The 17,437-nt window shown below is 36.7% G+C and overlaps 1 protein-coding gene across 1 annotated transcript in view; it reads right to left on the minus strand.

The window, feature by feature from the left end:
• LOC139129583 (E3 ubiquitin-protein ligase TRIM71-like) overlaps positions 1-16,300 on the minus strand; it is a 35,830-nt gene extending 19,530 nt beyond the window's left edge. The window contains exons 1-6 of the mRNA XM_070695226.1: positions 15,931-16,300; positions 12,971-14,253; positions 11,419-11,505; positions 10,857-11,243; positions 9,935-10,180; positions 9,124-9,492 (exon numbers count right to left, since the gene is read on the minus strand). Of these exons, the coding sequence (XP_070551327.1) occupies positions 9,124-9,492; positions 9,935-10,180; positions 10,857-11,243; positions 11,419-11,505; positions 12,971-13,412 (1,531 nt within the window). The 5' untranslated portion in view covers positions 13,413-14,253; positions 15,931-16,300. The remainder of the gene's footprint in view (positions 1-9,123; positions 9,493-9,934; positions 10,181-10,856; positions 11,244-11,418; positions 11,506-12,970; positions 14,254-15,930) is intronic.
• Between the last annotated feature and the right edge of the window lie 1,137 nt (positions 16,301-17,437).

The raw sequence follows: 17,437 nt of genomic DNA on the forward strand, positions 1-17,437 counted from the left end.
CCCCCTAATTTGCATAATTCACATGGGTACCCAATTTGCATAAATGTGATATAAAATTAGGAAATTCATTGTTAACTACTCTAAACATACTTTTAAACTATTGAGTGATATATCAAATGAAAGGTATTTGCATGTAGAATACAAAATTGATATCCAAAAAGATATTTAAAATGGTTTTACTGAAATATTTTCATATTAATACTGAAAAAATATTTTACCCTTTTGAATAACAATATTTTAAAAATTTGAACACATACAGCCACATCATACAGCCACATTATACATCATTTGAAAGCTTACTATCTCTACTTGAAGAAAATAGACAACATTTAGCTGTCAAGTACGGCCGTAGCCCCTAATTTGCATAAGTCCCACGGGTACCCAATTTGCATAAATGCGATTAATATGAGATATTTATTATTCTCTACTCGAAAAATACTTTTAAACTATCGAGTGATATATCAAATGAAAGGTATTTGCATGTAGAATACTAAAATGACATCCAAAAAGATATTTAAATTCATTTTACTGAAATATTGTCATATTTATATTGAAAAAATATTTTCCCCTTTTCAATAACAATATTTAAAAAAATTTAATACAAAAAGCCAAATCTTACAGCATCATCATACGTTATTTGAAAGCTTACTATCTCTACTTCAAGAAAATTGACAATGTGGAGCTGTCAAGTACGGACGTGGCCCTTAATTTGCATAATTTACATGGGTACCCTATTTGCATAAATGCGATATAAAATTAGAAATTTATTAACTTCTATAAACATACTTTAAACTATCGAGTGATATATCAAATGAAAGGTATTTGCACGGAGAATACAAAATGGATATCCAAAGAGATATTAAAATGATTTTACTAAAATTTTTCGTACTAATGTAGAACAATATACTTTCCCCTTTTTAATAACGATATTTTAATAATTTTAACACATAGAACCGCATCACACAACCACATCAAACGTTATTTGAAAGCCTATTATCTCTGCCTAATGAAAAATGACGATATGCAGCTGACAAATAGGGCTGTAATGATTTAATTTGCATAATGCACACGGGTACCTAATTTGCATGAATACAATATAAAATTACAAAAATCAATTGTAAAGTACTCTAAACTTACTTTTCAACTATCAAGTGATATATCAAATGATAGGTATTTGCATGTAGAATAGAATCATGAACTCCAAACGTGTATTCAAAATATTCTTATTGAATATTTTCAATTAAATCGTAAACATCTTGACTAGTTTTTAATATTCAAAATATTGTGTACTAATAACGAATAATGCTAAAGTTATGGGGATAAATATCTGAATTTGTTTTGCAATTGATTTTTTGTTTATAAGGATACGCAGACTGGAACATTTTCCTGTCTAATTCCCATATAGCTGAACAACAAGAATACATAAAACCAATTGGAACTAATTTGGGATAATTGGGTCTTCATATTTTGCAAATTTTCTAAAGCGTGTTTTGTGCTCTATAGTTGAGTGTTGAAATATAACAAGTTACTCTTGAAAACAAGTAAAAAGAAAAGCAGATGAGCTTAAATTTGCAAATTAAACCGACATTACTTCACCATCCAATTATCCCAAATTAGTTCCAATCTTGTTATAAATAGCTGTGTGTTGAATGACCCTTTTGTATTATTGATGTCATTTTTGTTTCAATTTCTCTAGAAATCTTGTTTGATGGAGACATCATTGGTTACTACATTTGTGTTACATCTGTATTTTCAGTTCAGTTATGTGGAATATGTAGACGGAAGGCACCATATTTCATTTATCGTATTTATTGTTATATAATGAAGGAAAAGCAACTCAACACACCGTTCATATCTTCGTTGTTTGCATTTTGTGTATGATATTGTGTATATTGTCAGTGTATATTATGTTTGGCTGTTTTATATAAAGTGTTAATTAGCCATGGCGATTATTCTAGTTAAGAGTAAAATACTAGCACCACTTACAAGTTGGTACCTTATGCTAAAAATACAAGTGAACAAAATGACGCCCACGAGGAAAGTTCGTGGGCCGCCCAATTATAAGTGGATGATGCAGTCCAACCTTTCATAGATCAAAATTCATTGACTATTTTCTCAAATAAATCGTGAAGAAATAAACAACATACATCAAAGATACGACTGATTTTACACGGAAAATTGAGACAATAAAAGTTCCGGCCAATGCGACATTGGTAACACTAGACATTGTTTCAATGTACACTAATACAACGCACAGTGAAGCAATGGAATCAGTCGACAGAGCATTAAATCAGGAAAGATCATCAAATGATTGCATAATCAAACAACCAACAACAAAATACATGATAGTTCAGTGTTGCGGCCAGGAATTTTAGATCAGGGGACACTGTGTCCCACTACCATTTATTTTTGGGGACATTTTGTTCATTTTGGGGACAACAAGCAGTTGTCAATCAAATTTTGCATTATTTCGTAACACATTAGTTTCACTGAACAAAATTCAAGATACCGGGACTGCGTCACTATGCTTGAATTTCAGGCAATTGAAGCAGTATACCATATCTGCCGCAAATCAGAGCTCAGACGGACTACAGTCAAGCAAATTATGATATCAAGTGCAGCGTTTTAATTACTTTTAATCATATAGCTAGCTCCGAAAGTACGTTGTGTAAGCCTCACAATAATTATGTAAAACAAAGATCATCCTCAGTAACAGATATTACTTTTAGACTACACCATCAAATTTGCATTATTTCGTAGCACATTAGTTTCATTGAACAAAATCAAGATACCGGGACTGCGTCACTATGCTTGAATTTCAGGCAATTGAAGCAGTATACCATATCTGCCGCAAATCAGAGCTCAGACGGACTACAGTCAAGCAAATTATGATATCAAGTGCAGCGTTTTAATTACTTTTAATCATATAGCTAGCTCCGAAAGTACGTTGTGTAAGCCTCACAATAATTATGTAAAACAAAGATCATCCTCAGTAACAGATATTACTTTTAGACTACACCATCACAGTCGACTCACGAGTGCGCCCGAGGTGACCGGCAGTACGCAAGAGTGCGGGACAACGGGTTCCGTTTTGGGGACATTGTCGCAAGGGCGCGTCCTGGCGGCAACACTGATACATACATACATACATACATACATACATACATACATACATACATACATACATACACACACACACACCACACACACACACACATACATACATACATACATACATACATACATACATACATACATACATACAGCGTTTCAATTACTTTTAATCATATAGCTAGCTCCGAAAGTACGTTGTGTAAGCCTCACAAGAATTATGTAAAACAAAGATAATCGTCAGTAACAGATATTACTTTTAGACTATACACCCATCACAGTCGACTCACGAGTGCGCCCGAGGTGACCCGCAGTACGCAAGAGTGCAGGACAACTGGTTCCGTTTTGGGGACATTGTCGCAAGGGCGCGTCATGGCGGCAACACTGATAGTTATGCTGAAAATAATCTTGAAAAACAACACTTTCAAGTCAACAGTGAATTTTACCGTCATGTATTTGGGTGCGGTACGAGATCTCAAGTTTTACCAGAAATTCCCGACATTGCATTTAACAAGATAAAATGAGAATAATTCAGCAACACACTGAACAAATATCGCTCTGACTGAGATTCAGAAACGATGTATGATTCTCATTGGAACTCAACACGAGCTTAATGAATTCATATCAAACAAGAACAAATGCATCATACTTTCAAATTTTCGAAAGCTCTTCTCAAGAAATCATATCGTTAGACCTCATTATCTATAAAGGTCATCGGTGGAACAAAGAGAACATTCTCGACTGCAAAACACACACAAAACCAACAGATACATTGCGGTTCACGAAACCAACAGCAACATTCAAGGGCCTTGTTAAACGCGAAACATTACGATACATTTAATTTAGAACAATCATGCAACAACAAGGCAATAGAGAATACAAGATATTTTCGAGATAAAAGTAATGAAATGCGACCAAACGATTCTAAATCTTGTTTAATTATTACTAACTTTGGACAATCGGATGACATTTAAATGTTATTAAATTTTCATTAAATTAATTTCAAAACCTTGGAATCGTAAATAGTAAAAGGGAACCAAAACATTTTCAGGTCCCCCATATGCAGATCAAATCTCCAAGTACCCCTCTACAATCTCCAAAAATTTTCGAATCCAACCCGAATTCCTCTGCCTCTCACCGTTATTTGTGAGCGTAGCCTAATCACATACATAAGAAACGGAAATATAAGCGTTACGATGATGCCAAACTTCACAAAACCTACAACAGTCGGATCTCCGATTCAAATGAGCGTACACAGATACAGCTAGACTCTCCACAGTCGCTGTGCCTTGTTTTGTGCGCGCCCACGGTGGGCCTGCATTCGAAGGCTACGCTGTGCAGCTGTGAGCACGCGCTGCTAGACACAGCGACTGTCCGTTTTTGCAAGGGTATGAATATTCATAAGGGTAGTGATGTCAAAACAAACACCTATCTAACTTGGCGGAGAGAATGTATACTAGTAGCTAGTAAACCTATATACGCGGTATGTTTTTATTTTTCATTTTTCATTTTATTTGGCTATGGTACGTGTCGTTTTTGTTTTGATTAACAGATGTGTCTGGTTCTATAAAGTACCCGGATCAGCAGAAATCCGACCGGTCGCTTGCAAGAACGTCCAGACCCTGGGATTCGCGTCGCGTTTCTGAAGGGCGCGCGCGTTCCAACAGGGAAGAACGCGAATCGCAGGGTCTCTGCCAGACTAAGATACAGCCTGAACGAACAGTAGACATCCTAGCTTCCGTACTTGAACAAACTGAACTTCAGTGGAACAACTTGATTGGTAACACCAACAATCATTCAATCAGTGCACATGTTTCACCAAAAAAATGAAAGACTGATGAAGACAACTCTATTCTCGAAAGGTAGCGTCAAAGGATATCGCAGTGTCACATTAGTCTTGCTACCCCATAGGGCAGAACACGTAGATTAGGGTTACGTCTCGCCATGGCAAAACAACACTATACATAAAATGGCCAAACATAACATAATATACACTTACAATATACACATGTACCATACACAAAATTCAAACAACTAAGATATGAACGATTTGCGGAGCTGCTTTCTCTTATTACATGTCACCAATTGTGTCTGCTGTCGAATTAATCTTCCCTGCACAGACCTTTGTTCCTGCCGAGGCAGCGATAAATGTGGCAACCCTTTTACTCATGACAATGCTGGTGAAATAGAGGATGATGAATTCCTACAATTACTAGATTTACTGGAAATGACATGAATGATTTGGATCATGAATCATGTCATTACTTTGACTGCAGCTTACTCTGACACATACATTTCAACAACTACAATAGTGTCGTTCGTGTGGATCTTTTTGTTGCATTGATACTTTAGTTAATTTTTTAAAATACCATTATTAAAAAGAGGAAATATTTATTTCGACAGAAATATGAAAATATTTCCGTAAATTAATTTAAATATCACTTTTGATATCAATTTTGTGTTTTACATGCAAATACCATTACCACAGACCATATATCACTCGATAGTGTAAAAGTGTGTTTAGAATAGTTAACAATGAATTTTCTAATTTTCTATCTCATTTCTGCAAATTGCTTACCAGTGTAATTTATGGACATAAAGGGGTACGGCCTTCCTTGATAGCTCCACATTGTCAATTTTCTTCAAGTAGATATAATAAGCTTTCAAATGACGTATGATGTGGCTGTATGATAGGACTCTATGTGTTAACATTTTTAAAATATTGTTATTCTAAAGGGGAAAATATTGTTTCCATATAAATATGAAAATATTTCAGTGAAATCAATTTCAATATCTCTTTGAATATTCATTTTGTATTCTACATGGAAAGACCTTTCATTTGATATATCACTCGAGAGTTTAAATGTATGTTTAGAAAAGTTAACTATAAATATATAATACTATATCGCATTTATGCAAATTGGGTATGCGTGTTTATTATGCAAATAAGGGGGTTATGGCCCGATTTGGTCGCTCCAAATTGTCAATTTTCGTGAAGTAGAGATAATGAGCTTTCAAATGATGTATGATGTGGCTGTGTGTTATGGCTGTATGTGTTACAATTTTTAAAATATTGTTATTCAAAAGGGGAAAATATTGTTTTCCATATAAACATGAAAATATTTCAGTATAATCAATTTCAATATCTCTTTGAATATCCATTTTGTATTCTAAATGGAAAGACCTTTCATTTGATATATCACTCGATAGTTTAAACGTATCGTTAGAGAAGTTAACAATAAATTTCAAATATTATATCGCAATTATGCAAATTGGATACCCTTGTTACTTATGCAAATTTGGAGGTTATGGCCCCACTTGGCAGCTCCACATCGTCAATTTTCTTAAAGTAGAGATAATAGGCTTTCAAATGATGTATGATGTGGCCGTATGTAAGGTGGGTACCTTAAACTCCTTAAATAAGGCTCTTTTTGAGGAGGCGCCGCTCGCCTATTATGTTCATCTCTGTGGACAAAGTCCAGGGGGACTTAAGATTAGGCTCTGTCTGTCGGTGGCTCCCGACACAGCTATCTCATGATCAGACATGTCTAGGTCAATTTCTTTCAAACTTGACACAAGAGTAATACAATCTTACATACATTCCGGTACGTAGGCCAATTTGATCTTCGATGTGATATAATATGGCTGCCGGGCAGCCATTTTGTTTCCATTTTCCACGTCTAAAGCCATCACTCAGACAAGTTGTCTGACTTACTTCAATCTTGGCACAATACAATGTAAGTTTGTGACTTACATAGGCAGATAGAATTATTTAATGATCAAATATGGCTGTCAGTTGCTCATCTTGGTCGAATTTTTTATGTTTCAAGCCATAACTCCGACATGCAAGGACTGTTTTCTTTCAAAAAAGCATCAATGCTCTTGTGAGGATTTTGCTGAACATTGACTGACTTTAATATTTTGCCTTATATATTTGGTATCCAGCAAAGGCATATTTGAAGTGAAGTCAAAATTAACACTACATTTGCTTACAATATATGTTACCTATTCTGCATGAGCTTTTCTTTTTTAAATCATAGTAAAGTAGTACTTCAAACACATTCATCATTATTTTTCTGTCAACTCACAATCACAAAGACTGTAATTCTGCCAAAATTTGTAGTTTTTAGTCATTTTATAAATTTTGCACTGCACAACATTGAATAAACTGCAATGTTTGAATATGTTAAACTCAAAGAATAAAAATCCTTCGTCACAGAAGAAATTATTTAAAAAAAATACTTTTCAACACTTCTAGCATATATTCTTTACACAGTCATGTATTTTAAGGAAAATATGCCTATTAAAAACTGTAATTTTATCACTTTCGATTTTTTTTCTATACTATGACATTATTGGCCGTGAGGTTTTCCAAACACAAAGCCCAAATAAGCATTTTTCATCATTTTTTAAGGACTCTTTGGAAATTGCACTTGGTATACATTTAATTTACAGACGCCAGCTTGTGTATTTCACATGCACTCAGGTCAGCAGAGAAGTGCGTCATTTCTATTTCCGGATTGTTATTTGTTATTTCTGAATTATTTAACTTCTTTCCACACTGTAGCTTAGAATTTTTCTGATTTATATATTTAATCATCTTTGGGGTTCTTTTGGTCCATATCCTTCTCATGCTGCTACATCATCAACTATTTGCCAACAGCTCCATGCCAACAACCAATTATCTGACCTGGCCACACATTGGAGAAGCTACAGGATCATTGACGGTATTTTTAAAAAATTGTTAAAGTAGTGTAGTCATATTTTGATTCAATTCGTAGTGAAAACTGATCAAGGAAACAAATCTAAGGATATTTTTTATAAAGTGGACCAACTTATGCAAATATTTAATGGAGGAAACCCAAACTAATGAATTCTACGTAGCAAGATGCACCCTACCTGGAATACAGACTCCAGTATTATCTTAGTTCCAACTGTGTTAAATCAACATACACACGTCTGTCTGATCATTAGTTAAATCGTCACAGCATGGTGGCAAGCCAAACCAAGTGAAACTTATACACAGGATTAGACATACAGGCTATTGATGAATGTCTGTGTATATAGGGGTTACAGTTCTTGTACCATAAGAATATTACCAAAGGACCTCTACACTCACTATATCTTGTATTATGCTATGTACGTCCTCTGTACCATCAATGTCTATAGTAGCTTCAGGGACATTGGCCCTATGTTATATTTATTTATCTACTGTTTTTATTGAGTAATTTACCTACTTTTATTCTGTATTTGCATGTATTTTATTCAATGCATGAAAATCCATTTATGGATGCATTGACTTTGAGTAATAAAGTTGCAAGTTACAAGTACATTGGTGGGGGGGGGGGCCAAATGCAAATCCATAGTGTGAGCATTACGATGTTATCAATATCATTTCATAGCAATTCCGAAAATTTTAGGTCAACTGTTTTGCCATCTACAATATCATGTGATTAATTTTGATGATGGTCGGTCAATGGTGGTGTTCTTAGGCTTCTTTTAATAGTGAATCGACAAATTTAACATTAGTTCTTGGGTCAATATGAATTTTCTTTATAAACTGTTTTGTCACGAAACATTTTTGTTTACAACGTTACCCTTTTCATCTCAACAGAGCAAAACTAAAACTCATGAGACCAGGAATTGAATCGAAGTTTACATAGATTTGAACAATGATAACCCAACATGATGAGAGCTTTACTAAAATCTAATCCAGACAGTGGATATTTACCGACTTTGGGTGTAAAGTGCTAATACCATCCTGAAGATACACGAGTGCTATATACACTGCGCAGTCAGCAAAAGCCCCGATGGTTAACCACTCAGAGATTTCTCTCATACAGTTCAAGTCAATCATGCTTCACAAAAACAGTTTTTTTTCAATGATTTTAACGCAATTTGAATGACAAAAGTTGTAGTAACTGACGGCGGACGCTTGCAAATTTTGATATGACGATGCGTAGCTGATACAGAAACGATTACATTGACAATATGAACAAGATTTTAACCAACCTTTCTCAACTCGTCTCATATCCAGGTACACTTCTTTTGTTTCTTCAGGGATTTCTGCTTCACGGACAATATGATCTGCATACGCTGATAACTTCTCAGCTTTCATTACCACTTCAGGATGGTTGATCTCCAAGTCTCGGGCCTCCGTTTTCACACCTACAAACTCACTGAAAATAGTATTTAATTTACGTTCCTCTACTCTGTCTCCCTCAGCCACCACCGATTGTAAAATTTCCCTTCCACGACCCCTGTCTCTATTCTGTGATCTTATTATCCCACTACTTATGGACAGTTCGTTGACCTTTGCCTCGAGGTCTTCATTCTTCTCCGTTATCTCTTCGTCTGTCAGCAGATGCACACCAGTCACTTCTGTTAAGTAAGAGGAATCTGTAAGTTGATTTTGCTTAAACTCATGAGTGGTATCTGCTTCAAGACAAGATTTTAAAAACCGTGAGATGAATTTGTTGGTGCTTAGATGTATGGATGGGATGTTTTAGATTGGATGGGGTGTATGCATTCTGCACATCAGCCCAACTATCTCTCTACCCATCCAACAAACCATCCATATACCGATCCATCGATCTGTCTGTCTGTCTGTCTGTCTATACATCTATCTATATATCTATGTTTTACTGTCTATCTATCTTCTATCTGTATATTTATGTAGCCAATGCCCTAGTCTATGAACTCAGTGTTTACATGTTTAAGTAGGTGTGTATTTAGGATCATATTAATGTCTGTATCCATAAGTGTGTGAGTAATCATAATGATTTGTCACGAAGTTCTGCTTCTTCCTGTCTTTCTCACTTGCCTTTTGCAGAATCTTGTAAACTCTGCTGGTGATCCAACTGTCGTCTCTTTGCCTTTTCTTGCAAAAGCTTGTCAAGCGTATTTATCTGTGTCTCAGTCACCGTGTCTCCCTCCATTTCAAATTCTTTCAGAAGGTCTCTGGCTCTGTTTACTCTGGTGGGTATATTGTCGACATCAATCTCCTGTGACTCCATAGATCGACTTTTGTCAGTATCTTGTTCTTGCTCATTTGTCTGAGAAGGTAGTCCTGCATTCATATGAAAAGACATTCACAGGGCTGTAAATACCAAACCTGCACAATTTCGTTTAGAATCAATAAATTTGTATGTCGCTGGAATTTATATATTATGGATTTTAAAGAAAGAAAAACAAATGTTGACATATGTAATGGGCAAAGAAGCACTCAAACGTGTTACCATTCAAACTGGAAGTCATATTGCACAATCGTGGGAAATTTCTGACATTACAAATTCCTACAACCGGTAAGGAGGGTACTGTTCAAAAATGACGATTCATGATATTGGCTACGGATTATTTTCAGACTAATGCTGCGAAAGTTATCCCTTATTTTAGGGTGCAAAAGTACATGTACTGTCCAAATGTGGCTACAGTCGTTTGGGCGAAAAAGAAATACACATGTGAAATACAATGTGCGATGGTTCTGCATGCTTATTTTAAGTTCACATTATTAAATAATCCAAAATATGTAGATATCAGATGCAGTCTGAGCATTAACAGAAGAGTTGAAGACCCAGACACGGCCATCAAATTAGAACAGCATATTGATTGTTGTACAATCTATACGAACCGCTGAAATATATGAGACATCTCCTTGCAAGGAAAGTATTTTCAATGGTTTAGGGAGGGTGTAGACAAAGATGCGAATGTATAGGCTACGTCTTATGGCAATAATAACTGTTTACCAGATATTTCGATTAGCTCCTTCCTGCACATCAAATACTCCTCATAGTCTATGGTTACATCAATCGCTAGGTAATACGCCCCAATTTTATCGAGAAGTTCATCAGACAGGAACTCATCTTCCATCAGATCCTGTAGTTTCCCATTCTCATATTGTCCCACCAGGCATTCTAGAGCATCTAGCGACTGGCAGGACATTGTATAAGAAATACTTCCATCCCCAACGCCCTTCACGTTCATCTTATCATGTTGCCCATCAAGGGACTGACCGACTTCTTCCGTCTTCTTCTTGATTTCATCACTTTCATAAAAATCATTCTCAACTTCCTGGACTGTTCTTCCTCTCTCTGGTACTACTTCGGTCACTTCCATCTTCACTTTCATGTCACCTACGAAGGTTGAAGCAAATTTATACACTGGTTATGTTAATAGCGGTGGAGGAGCAGGGTCTTTTGACAACAAAAGACTAACAACCATTGTTATACGGACGCTTAGCAAGAAAAATTATACATAAGAGTACCAAATGTAATATTCCTTATCTAAATCCACTCCTTCTACTCATACCTGGATCACGTCCTTGCCATTTCCTTTTCCTTGGACTTATATTTGATTCGTTTTGTGACGCTTGCTTTTCTTTGTCGTCTTCACGACCTGTAAAAGTACGAATAACAATTAATTATATGCCTGCTTGTTCATCAAATATGATATTCAAAGCCGTATCTTTCCAATACTTTTTTTATTTTCTAAACTCAATGTCATATTAGCTCCGCTGTCAGTGACGTAGTGCTTAAATGATAGCTAGATATGTGGCGGTGTCCGGCGTCCGCCATCCAACATCCATCGTTTGGCGTCGATCAACTTTTTACATTAAAAAAATAAAAGCTTCGTCTTCAAAAAAGTCTGATTCCCGTCGTTTTTGGAGTACAGGTTACTAGGGATGACCTTTATCAGATTTTTTCAAATTGTTATGATATATGTAAATTTGTATTTTTGGGGCTAATTTTGCAATTTTGGGCAAAAACTTATTTTTTCATTAACGGCTGGTACCACAACTTTAATATTTGGTATACAGGTGCCTAGGAAAAACCTTATTTTGATTTGTTCAAGTTGTGATGAAATATGTGAATTTGTATTTTTAAGTCATTTTTGTCATTTTTGGTCAAAATATCTTTTGAAAATCTTCAAAATATTTGTTTCTCAAACCATCTCGTTTGATAGCTTTGATATTTGGTATTCAGGTTCATTCAGGGTGACCAAAATATAATCATGATGAAATCTACAATTTTGTATTTTAGGGCAATTTTTGCAATTTTTGGTCAAAATATTTGTTTCTCAAAACCTACTCGTCTGATAGCTTGGTATTTGGTGTACAAGTTCCTACGGATTAAAGGCGCTGTTCGTGATCCCTGGGATCGCCTTTGCTCTAGTCTGTGAGAGGATTATGGAGGTGTGATAGCCTTTTGTTTTCCATTGAAATTGTAAGCTGGTCGGTAATATTCTGATGAGACAATCTGGTGCCAACACATGCCTTTAACTAAATGTGATATATTGAATTTGTGATGAAATCTGCATAGGAGTAATTTTTGCCATTTTTGTCAAAAAATTGTTTCTCAGAACTTTGATATTTGGTAGACATGTTCTTAGCGATGATCTTAATGAGACATATTCAAATTCTGATGAAATCTGCAATTGTGTATTTCTGTTTTTTGCCATTTTGTTATCAGACCAACCTGAAATGAGCTAGCAAAGGTTTTCAACTCCACCAACACATGTGTCACAAGTAGTCATTTTCTACATAACACAGCTGAGCTATATCGGTCGTTAGGTCGCTTGTTTAGATTTAAAACACCATAATGAGGATATCAAATATAATGCATAGACAGATACAAGTATAACTCAGAAAAGTGTCAATAAAGTCCCGACGTTGGTGACATTTACATGCAGTAATCAGTACAATAACTTCATAGGGAATAAATGAACTAAAAGGACAGGATATATAAACCTATCACTAAACTCCTTTCCTCTCTTGAAATATTGGGTAAATTTGTCTCTTAGGTAACATTTAGGGTTGTTCAAATTCTTGGCAGTAAGAGAAAAACATGTGAATAGTTAATACCCTCTTGCTTTTCTTCTGGTGACTGCTGTCTTCGTAAGGTAACGCCATGTATGGCCTCTGCATCTTCTTTCACCACATTAAGGAATGTTTCATTGATGTTTTCCAGCTCTAGCCCAACTGTATTCCACACTTCCTCCTTAATTTTCTTGGCTTTATTAAGTGCGACATTGTACTGGCTGAGGAATCTCATGATACCTTCCCTTAACGTGTCAGACTCGTTCATATCGACAACAAGCCAACTTTCATGGTCACGCAAATGTCGCTGAATTAAGTCATGGCTAAGAGAACCCCAGGGGATAATAACAGGAACAGCAGCGCACATTGCTGCCAGTGTTAAATTGACATAATGTGTAGATGATGGAGGATAGAACAAGAACAAGGTGGCACTGACAAAGCTCATCCTTAAGTCCTTTGTCTGAAGGCATTCGTGCAAGCACAACATCTAATTTAGAATGTAAATTCAAACGATTTCGAAGTTCAGATTCACATCGCTTTGGAACTCCTAAAATTTTCCATGTTGGTGGTGATTTCCCATATTCATAAAAGGAGACAGCTACCGAGTTCATGGCCTGTACAATAACGCTGTCACTCTTAAGGTTTCCTAGTTCATGTTCTTGGAACACGGACAAAATGTGGAAGTTTTCGTCCTCCTCGAGGGCTTCCGGAGAAGGAAGTTTAAAGTCATTTTTATCTACCATTGGCGATAATCTGAAGTGTTTTATGTTTTTGGTTGCTGAGCGGTACACTTTTTCGTACTTCAAAAAGACACTGCCTCCAACAGAAAAGACAGAGTTGGCATCTTGTCCTTCTTTCGTTAAGTCTTCCAAGCGAAGGTCAAGGTCCGACTCACAGCAGTTAGCAATGATAGGGGTGACACGATTACTGTCAAATAGATTTATCAAGTAGAATGCTGCTCTCGGGAAGAGGTCTCGTTCAATTTCGAAGGCCGCCTCTGATGTTACCATTCCAATTCCAAAAACGAATCTGACGTTTGCCAACTCTTTCAAATCTGTGAAGTACTCTTTGTGGCGATACAGCCAATCAGAATCAGGTGTATCATTTCTGGCTTTGAATTTTCGAATCGGTGATGGCACTATCAATTCAACGCCAAATGCTTTGGCTTCCTTGATTTCTGCTTCTGTCGCCGTGAGGGTGGTGCAGTAGACCGATAAACCCAGCTTATGAAGTAGACGGATTAGTAGATGAACTGAATCAGTCACTCCTCCTTGATTGAACCTCCCCAACTATGGTTGACTATCAACGCCTTATTTCCCATATTCTTCCTGAAAAACAAAACAAAGCATTATATGTAGAAGGACTTTACTAATGTTAGAGAGCAAGGTCGCAGTGAAAATGTATGCATAAAGGCACGCCGTTGCTCAGTCCGTTTGGACCCATTGTCCTGGATGTAGATATCCATTGACTATCTTTCTGTTTGGTCATTTATTGATAGGTCCATCGTGTGAAGCACACAGGGCTGATTGAGGAGGTGCTGTCATGAAGAGCGTGTCTGGCTTATTGAAAAGAGGTACAATATAATACAAGGAATTGAACTTCCGCAGAATACCCTTGTGATATCTTGATTTTCATTTCCAACATATGTAAACTGAACAAGATTTTCAACAGAAACACAACTATGGAAAGCTGCCGTTGCATGGGGAATAAGGCCCATATCAGTAAATAGTACAGAGCAAAACTTGTCGAGAACTAAAATGAAGACAGCAAGGCTATATGTCATTTCAGCCACATCTACGTCATCGAGACACTTGAATGCGTTGCTAGTGGAAGTATAAGAACTCTGCTCAAAACATATCACAAATGACATGATTTTGTCGGACTGAATTCAAAACATGTTGCATTAGACAAACAAGAAAATGTTTAAATAAACTTTTTAACAAAACAGAAGAGTGTGTTGATGCTAATTACCCGGTGAAAGGTCAAAAGGTGAATGTAATGAAAGCCAAACGTATTTTCCAGACGTCGTGTATAATAATTCATTCAACACTTAATAATAAGTTATTGCGATTCATTCAACGTCTAATAATCATTTATTGCATTGCAAACGCTTTCGGCGTCGACAGTGGCTTTCTATTGATGTAATGTTTGACACTGCTCTTCAGCGTATAATGACTGTACAGCTTTTGACTGTTTGCGATGGTGGAGAATCCGTATACTAGCAAAGGACATGATCAAGTTGTGAACGTCAAACTTCCTGCATCCTTAGATTTCAAAGGATAATTGGTGAATCGTATTTCAACTCATGACTACACATTTATCTAGTTTCACACATGAGAATACAAATGGACAGGCGTACATACAAAATTACATGAATGAGTAAAAAGACGAAAACCAAAGTCTTTTGACTCGCACACGTTGGTGTCGCTTTTCGTTGTGTATTGTGGTGTTTTGTATTCGTTCAACAGTGGAATGCCCGTTATTATTTCATTGTCAACTTCCAACATTTCAAAAATGTATTTGTCTAACAATGGCCCTAAATTTTACCCCGTCAATATGCAGAGTGTTGTTCCGTTCCTGACATATACAATAGTTTTTCGCATTCTTAGATACATTGTGCAAATATTGTTGATGAAGTAGCTACTGTTTGTTGACTTCCCTGCTGTCGGTTCTATTACTCCCTCCCAGTGTATGAAGTAATCAATTTCAGTTATGTAGAACGATTTATTTTTTGAAATATATTCCCTGTTCTCTGAAATGAATATTTAAGCAGAGTCCGCCAGAGTCAGCATGACATGGAGAAGTCAAACACTAAAACGAACACAATCGTTCAGCATATAAAGGGCACGTATGTACATCTGATAATACCAGCCACGGTGCAAACCGATAAGGCATATTGAACATAATCTGCATTCATACATTCTTCAGTTGTCATGGTACAGCGAGCAGCTATCGCCTGAGGTTTGGTTTAATAACCTCAATTTACCTGATTTTAATGCACTTACTTTGGCTTGTTTTTCTCGACAGAAGAGTTGGAAGCATCCTGCCAACTTTGGTCAGTATTTGGCTTGACTTCGTCGTCCTTGTCGTCGGGCAGGTGACCTGTTGCGAATGCGGAAGGACCCATGGCACGAACGTTTGCAATGGAGGCGTCGGTCTCAGCAGAAATTCGCTGACGATCACCGTCAGTGTATTCATGGCCACTGGCACTGTCCTGACCGTCAGTGCTTCCCCTACGACTGGTATGCTGTGTACTCGACATTGTGCTAATTATAATTCTTGAAAACGCTTCGAAGATTGCGACACGCAGGTGTGCTGCTATGTAGTGTTCTTGTTTGCAGAGAAGTGAACGGTTACAACTACGTCATCTGAAGTTAATGTTTACACAATATTTATGACTGGTTAAGAAAGAACATTCAAAATGGCCGCGTCCGCGTCTCAGCATTGAAAAAAAAATAGACTTGGTCGAATATTCCAGCTTGGCTCAAGTATATTAAATAAAAATAAAACTTGCAATTGTAAGTAAAAATATTATAAGAGAGGTGGTTCCGTGCCGTATGGTCGCTTTTCATTCGCAATACTACCTGTTATAATTGGAAAGCGTGTAACTCGAATGAAACGTAAATGCTCATTCAAATCGCCGTGTCTGGCAGTCTTTGCAGTTCACTACTTGTCGACAAGCTTTTATCTTTTTAGCTCTATATCTCGATGACAAAAGTACAAAAAGACCACACTACGACATTATTCTTATTCTCTACCTTAATGTAAAAACTTAGCCCGGTTATTGAACCACTGCTTTTGAGAGTGTGGGATTTGGCCGAGCGTCTTTTGCCTCTCCGCTAGGCGACTGGCTGCCGTATGTTGTGAGTTCGAACCCCATTATAGCCGTATTATGTATTATGCAGAACGAAACTACAGGTACTGTTTTACTATATTGACGGCATGGACAAACAAACATGAAAGCTGAAGGGATGAAATGGTCTAAATAGGCGAACAAATTCCTTAACAACGTCTAGCACAATCAAAATGTACACTTCGAAACAAGTTGATCCTGTAGCAACTGCTGCTACTGATGATGATGATGATGATGATGATGATGATGATGTCAGATGATGATGTGGTGGTGGTTAAGGTGCTAGTAATTGTTGTTGTTGTTGTTGTTGTTGTTGTTGTTGGCTTTACTTAATGGGTAAAGAGATTGTCATCGTAGGCGAGAGGACTGATGAGAGTGGAATATCTCCTGCCCTAAGTATTTCCTGAAAATGTTCGCTCGCCATAAGTAACAAGCTGATAAAAACTAGACTCTGTTTCAAATATAGTTTGTTTCTAACACTTTGACGTGTCGATTCCACACACACTATAGGGAAAAAGTGCGTGACTAGAGCGAGAAATTGACGCTTTCTCGCAATCGGTGAGAATCTGTTCTTATTCTCACTGCTGTCGGTGAGAAAATTTTAATCTCCACTGGAGATTGGTGAGAAATGCACTCCGTGGCGAGAATCAACTGTGAGA

Source organism: Ptychodera flava, chromosome 3, assembly GCF_041260155.1.
Source record: "Ptychodera flava strain L36383 chromosome 3, AS_Pfla_20210202, whole genome shotgun sequence".
In the NCBI taxonomy this organism is placed as follows: domain Eukaryota; kingdom Metazoa; phylum Hemichordata; class Enteropneusta; family Ptychoderidae; genus Ptychodera; species Ptychodera flava.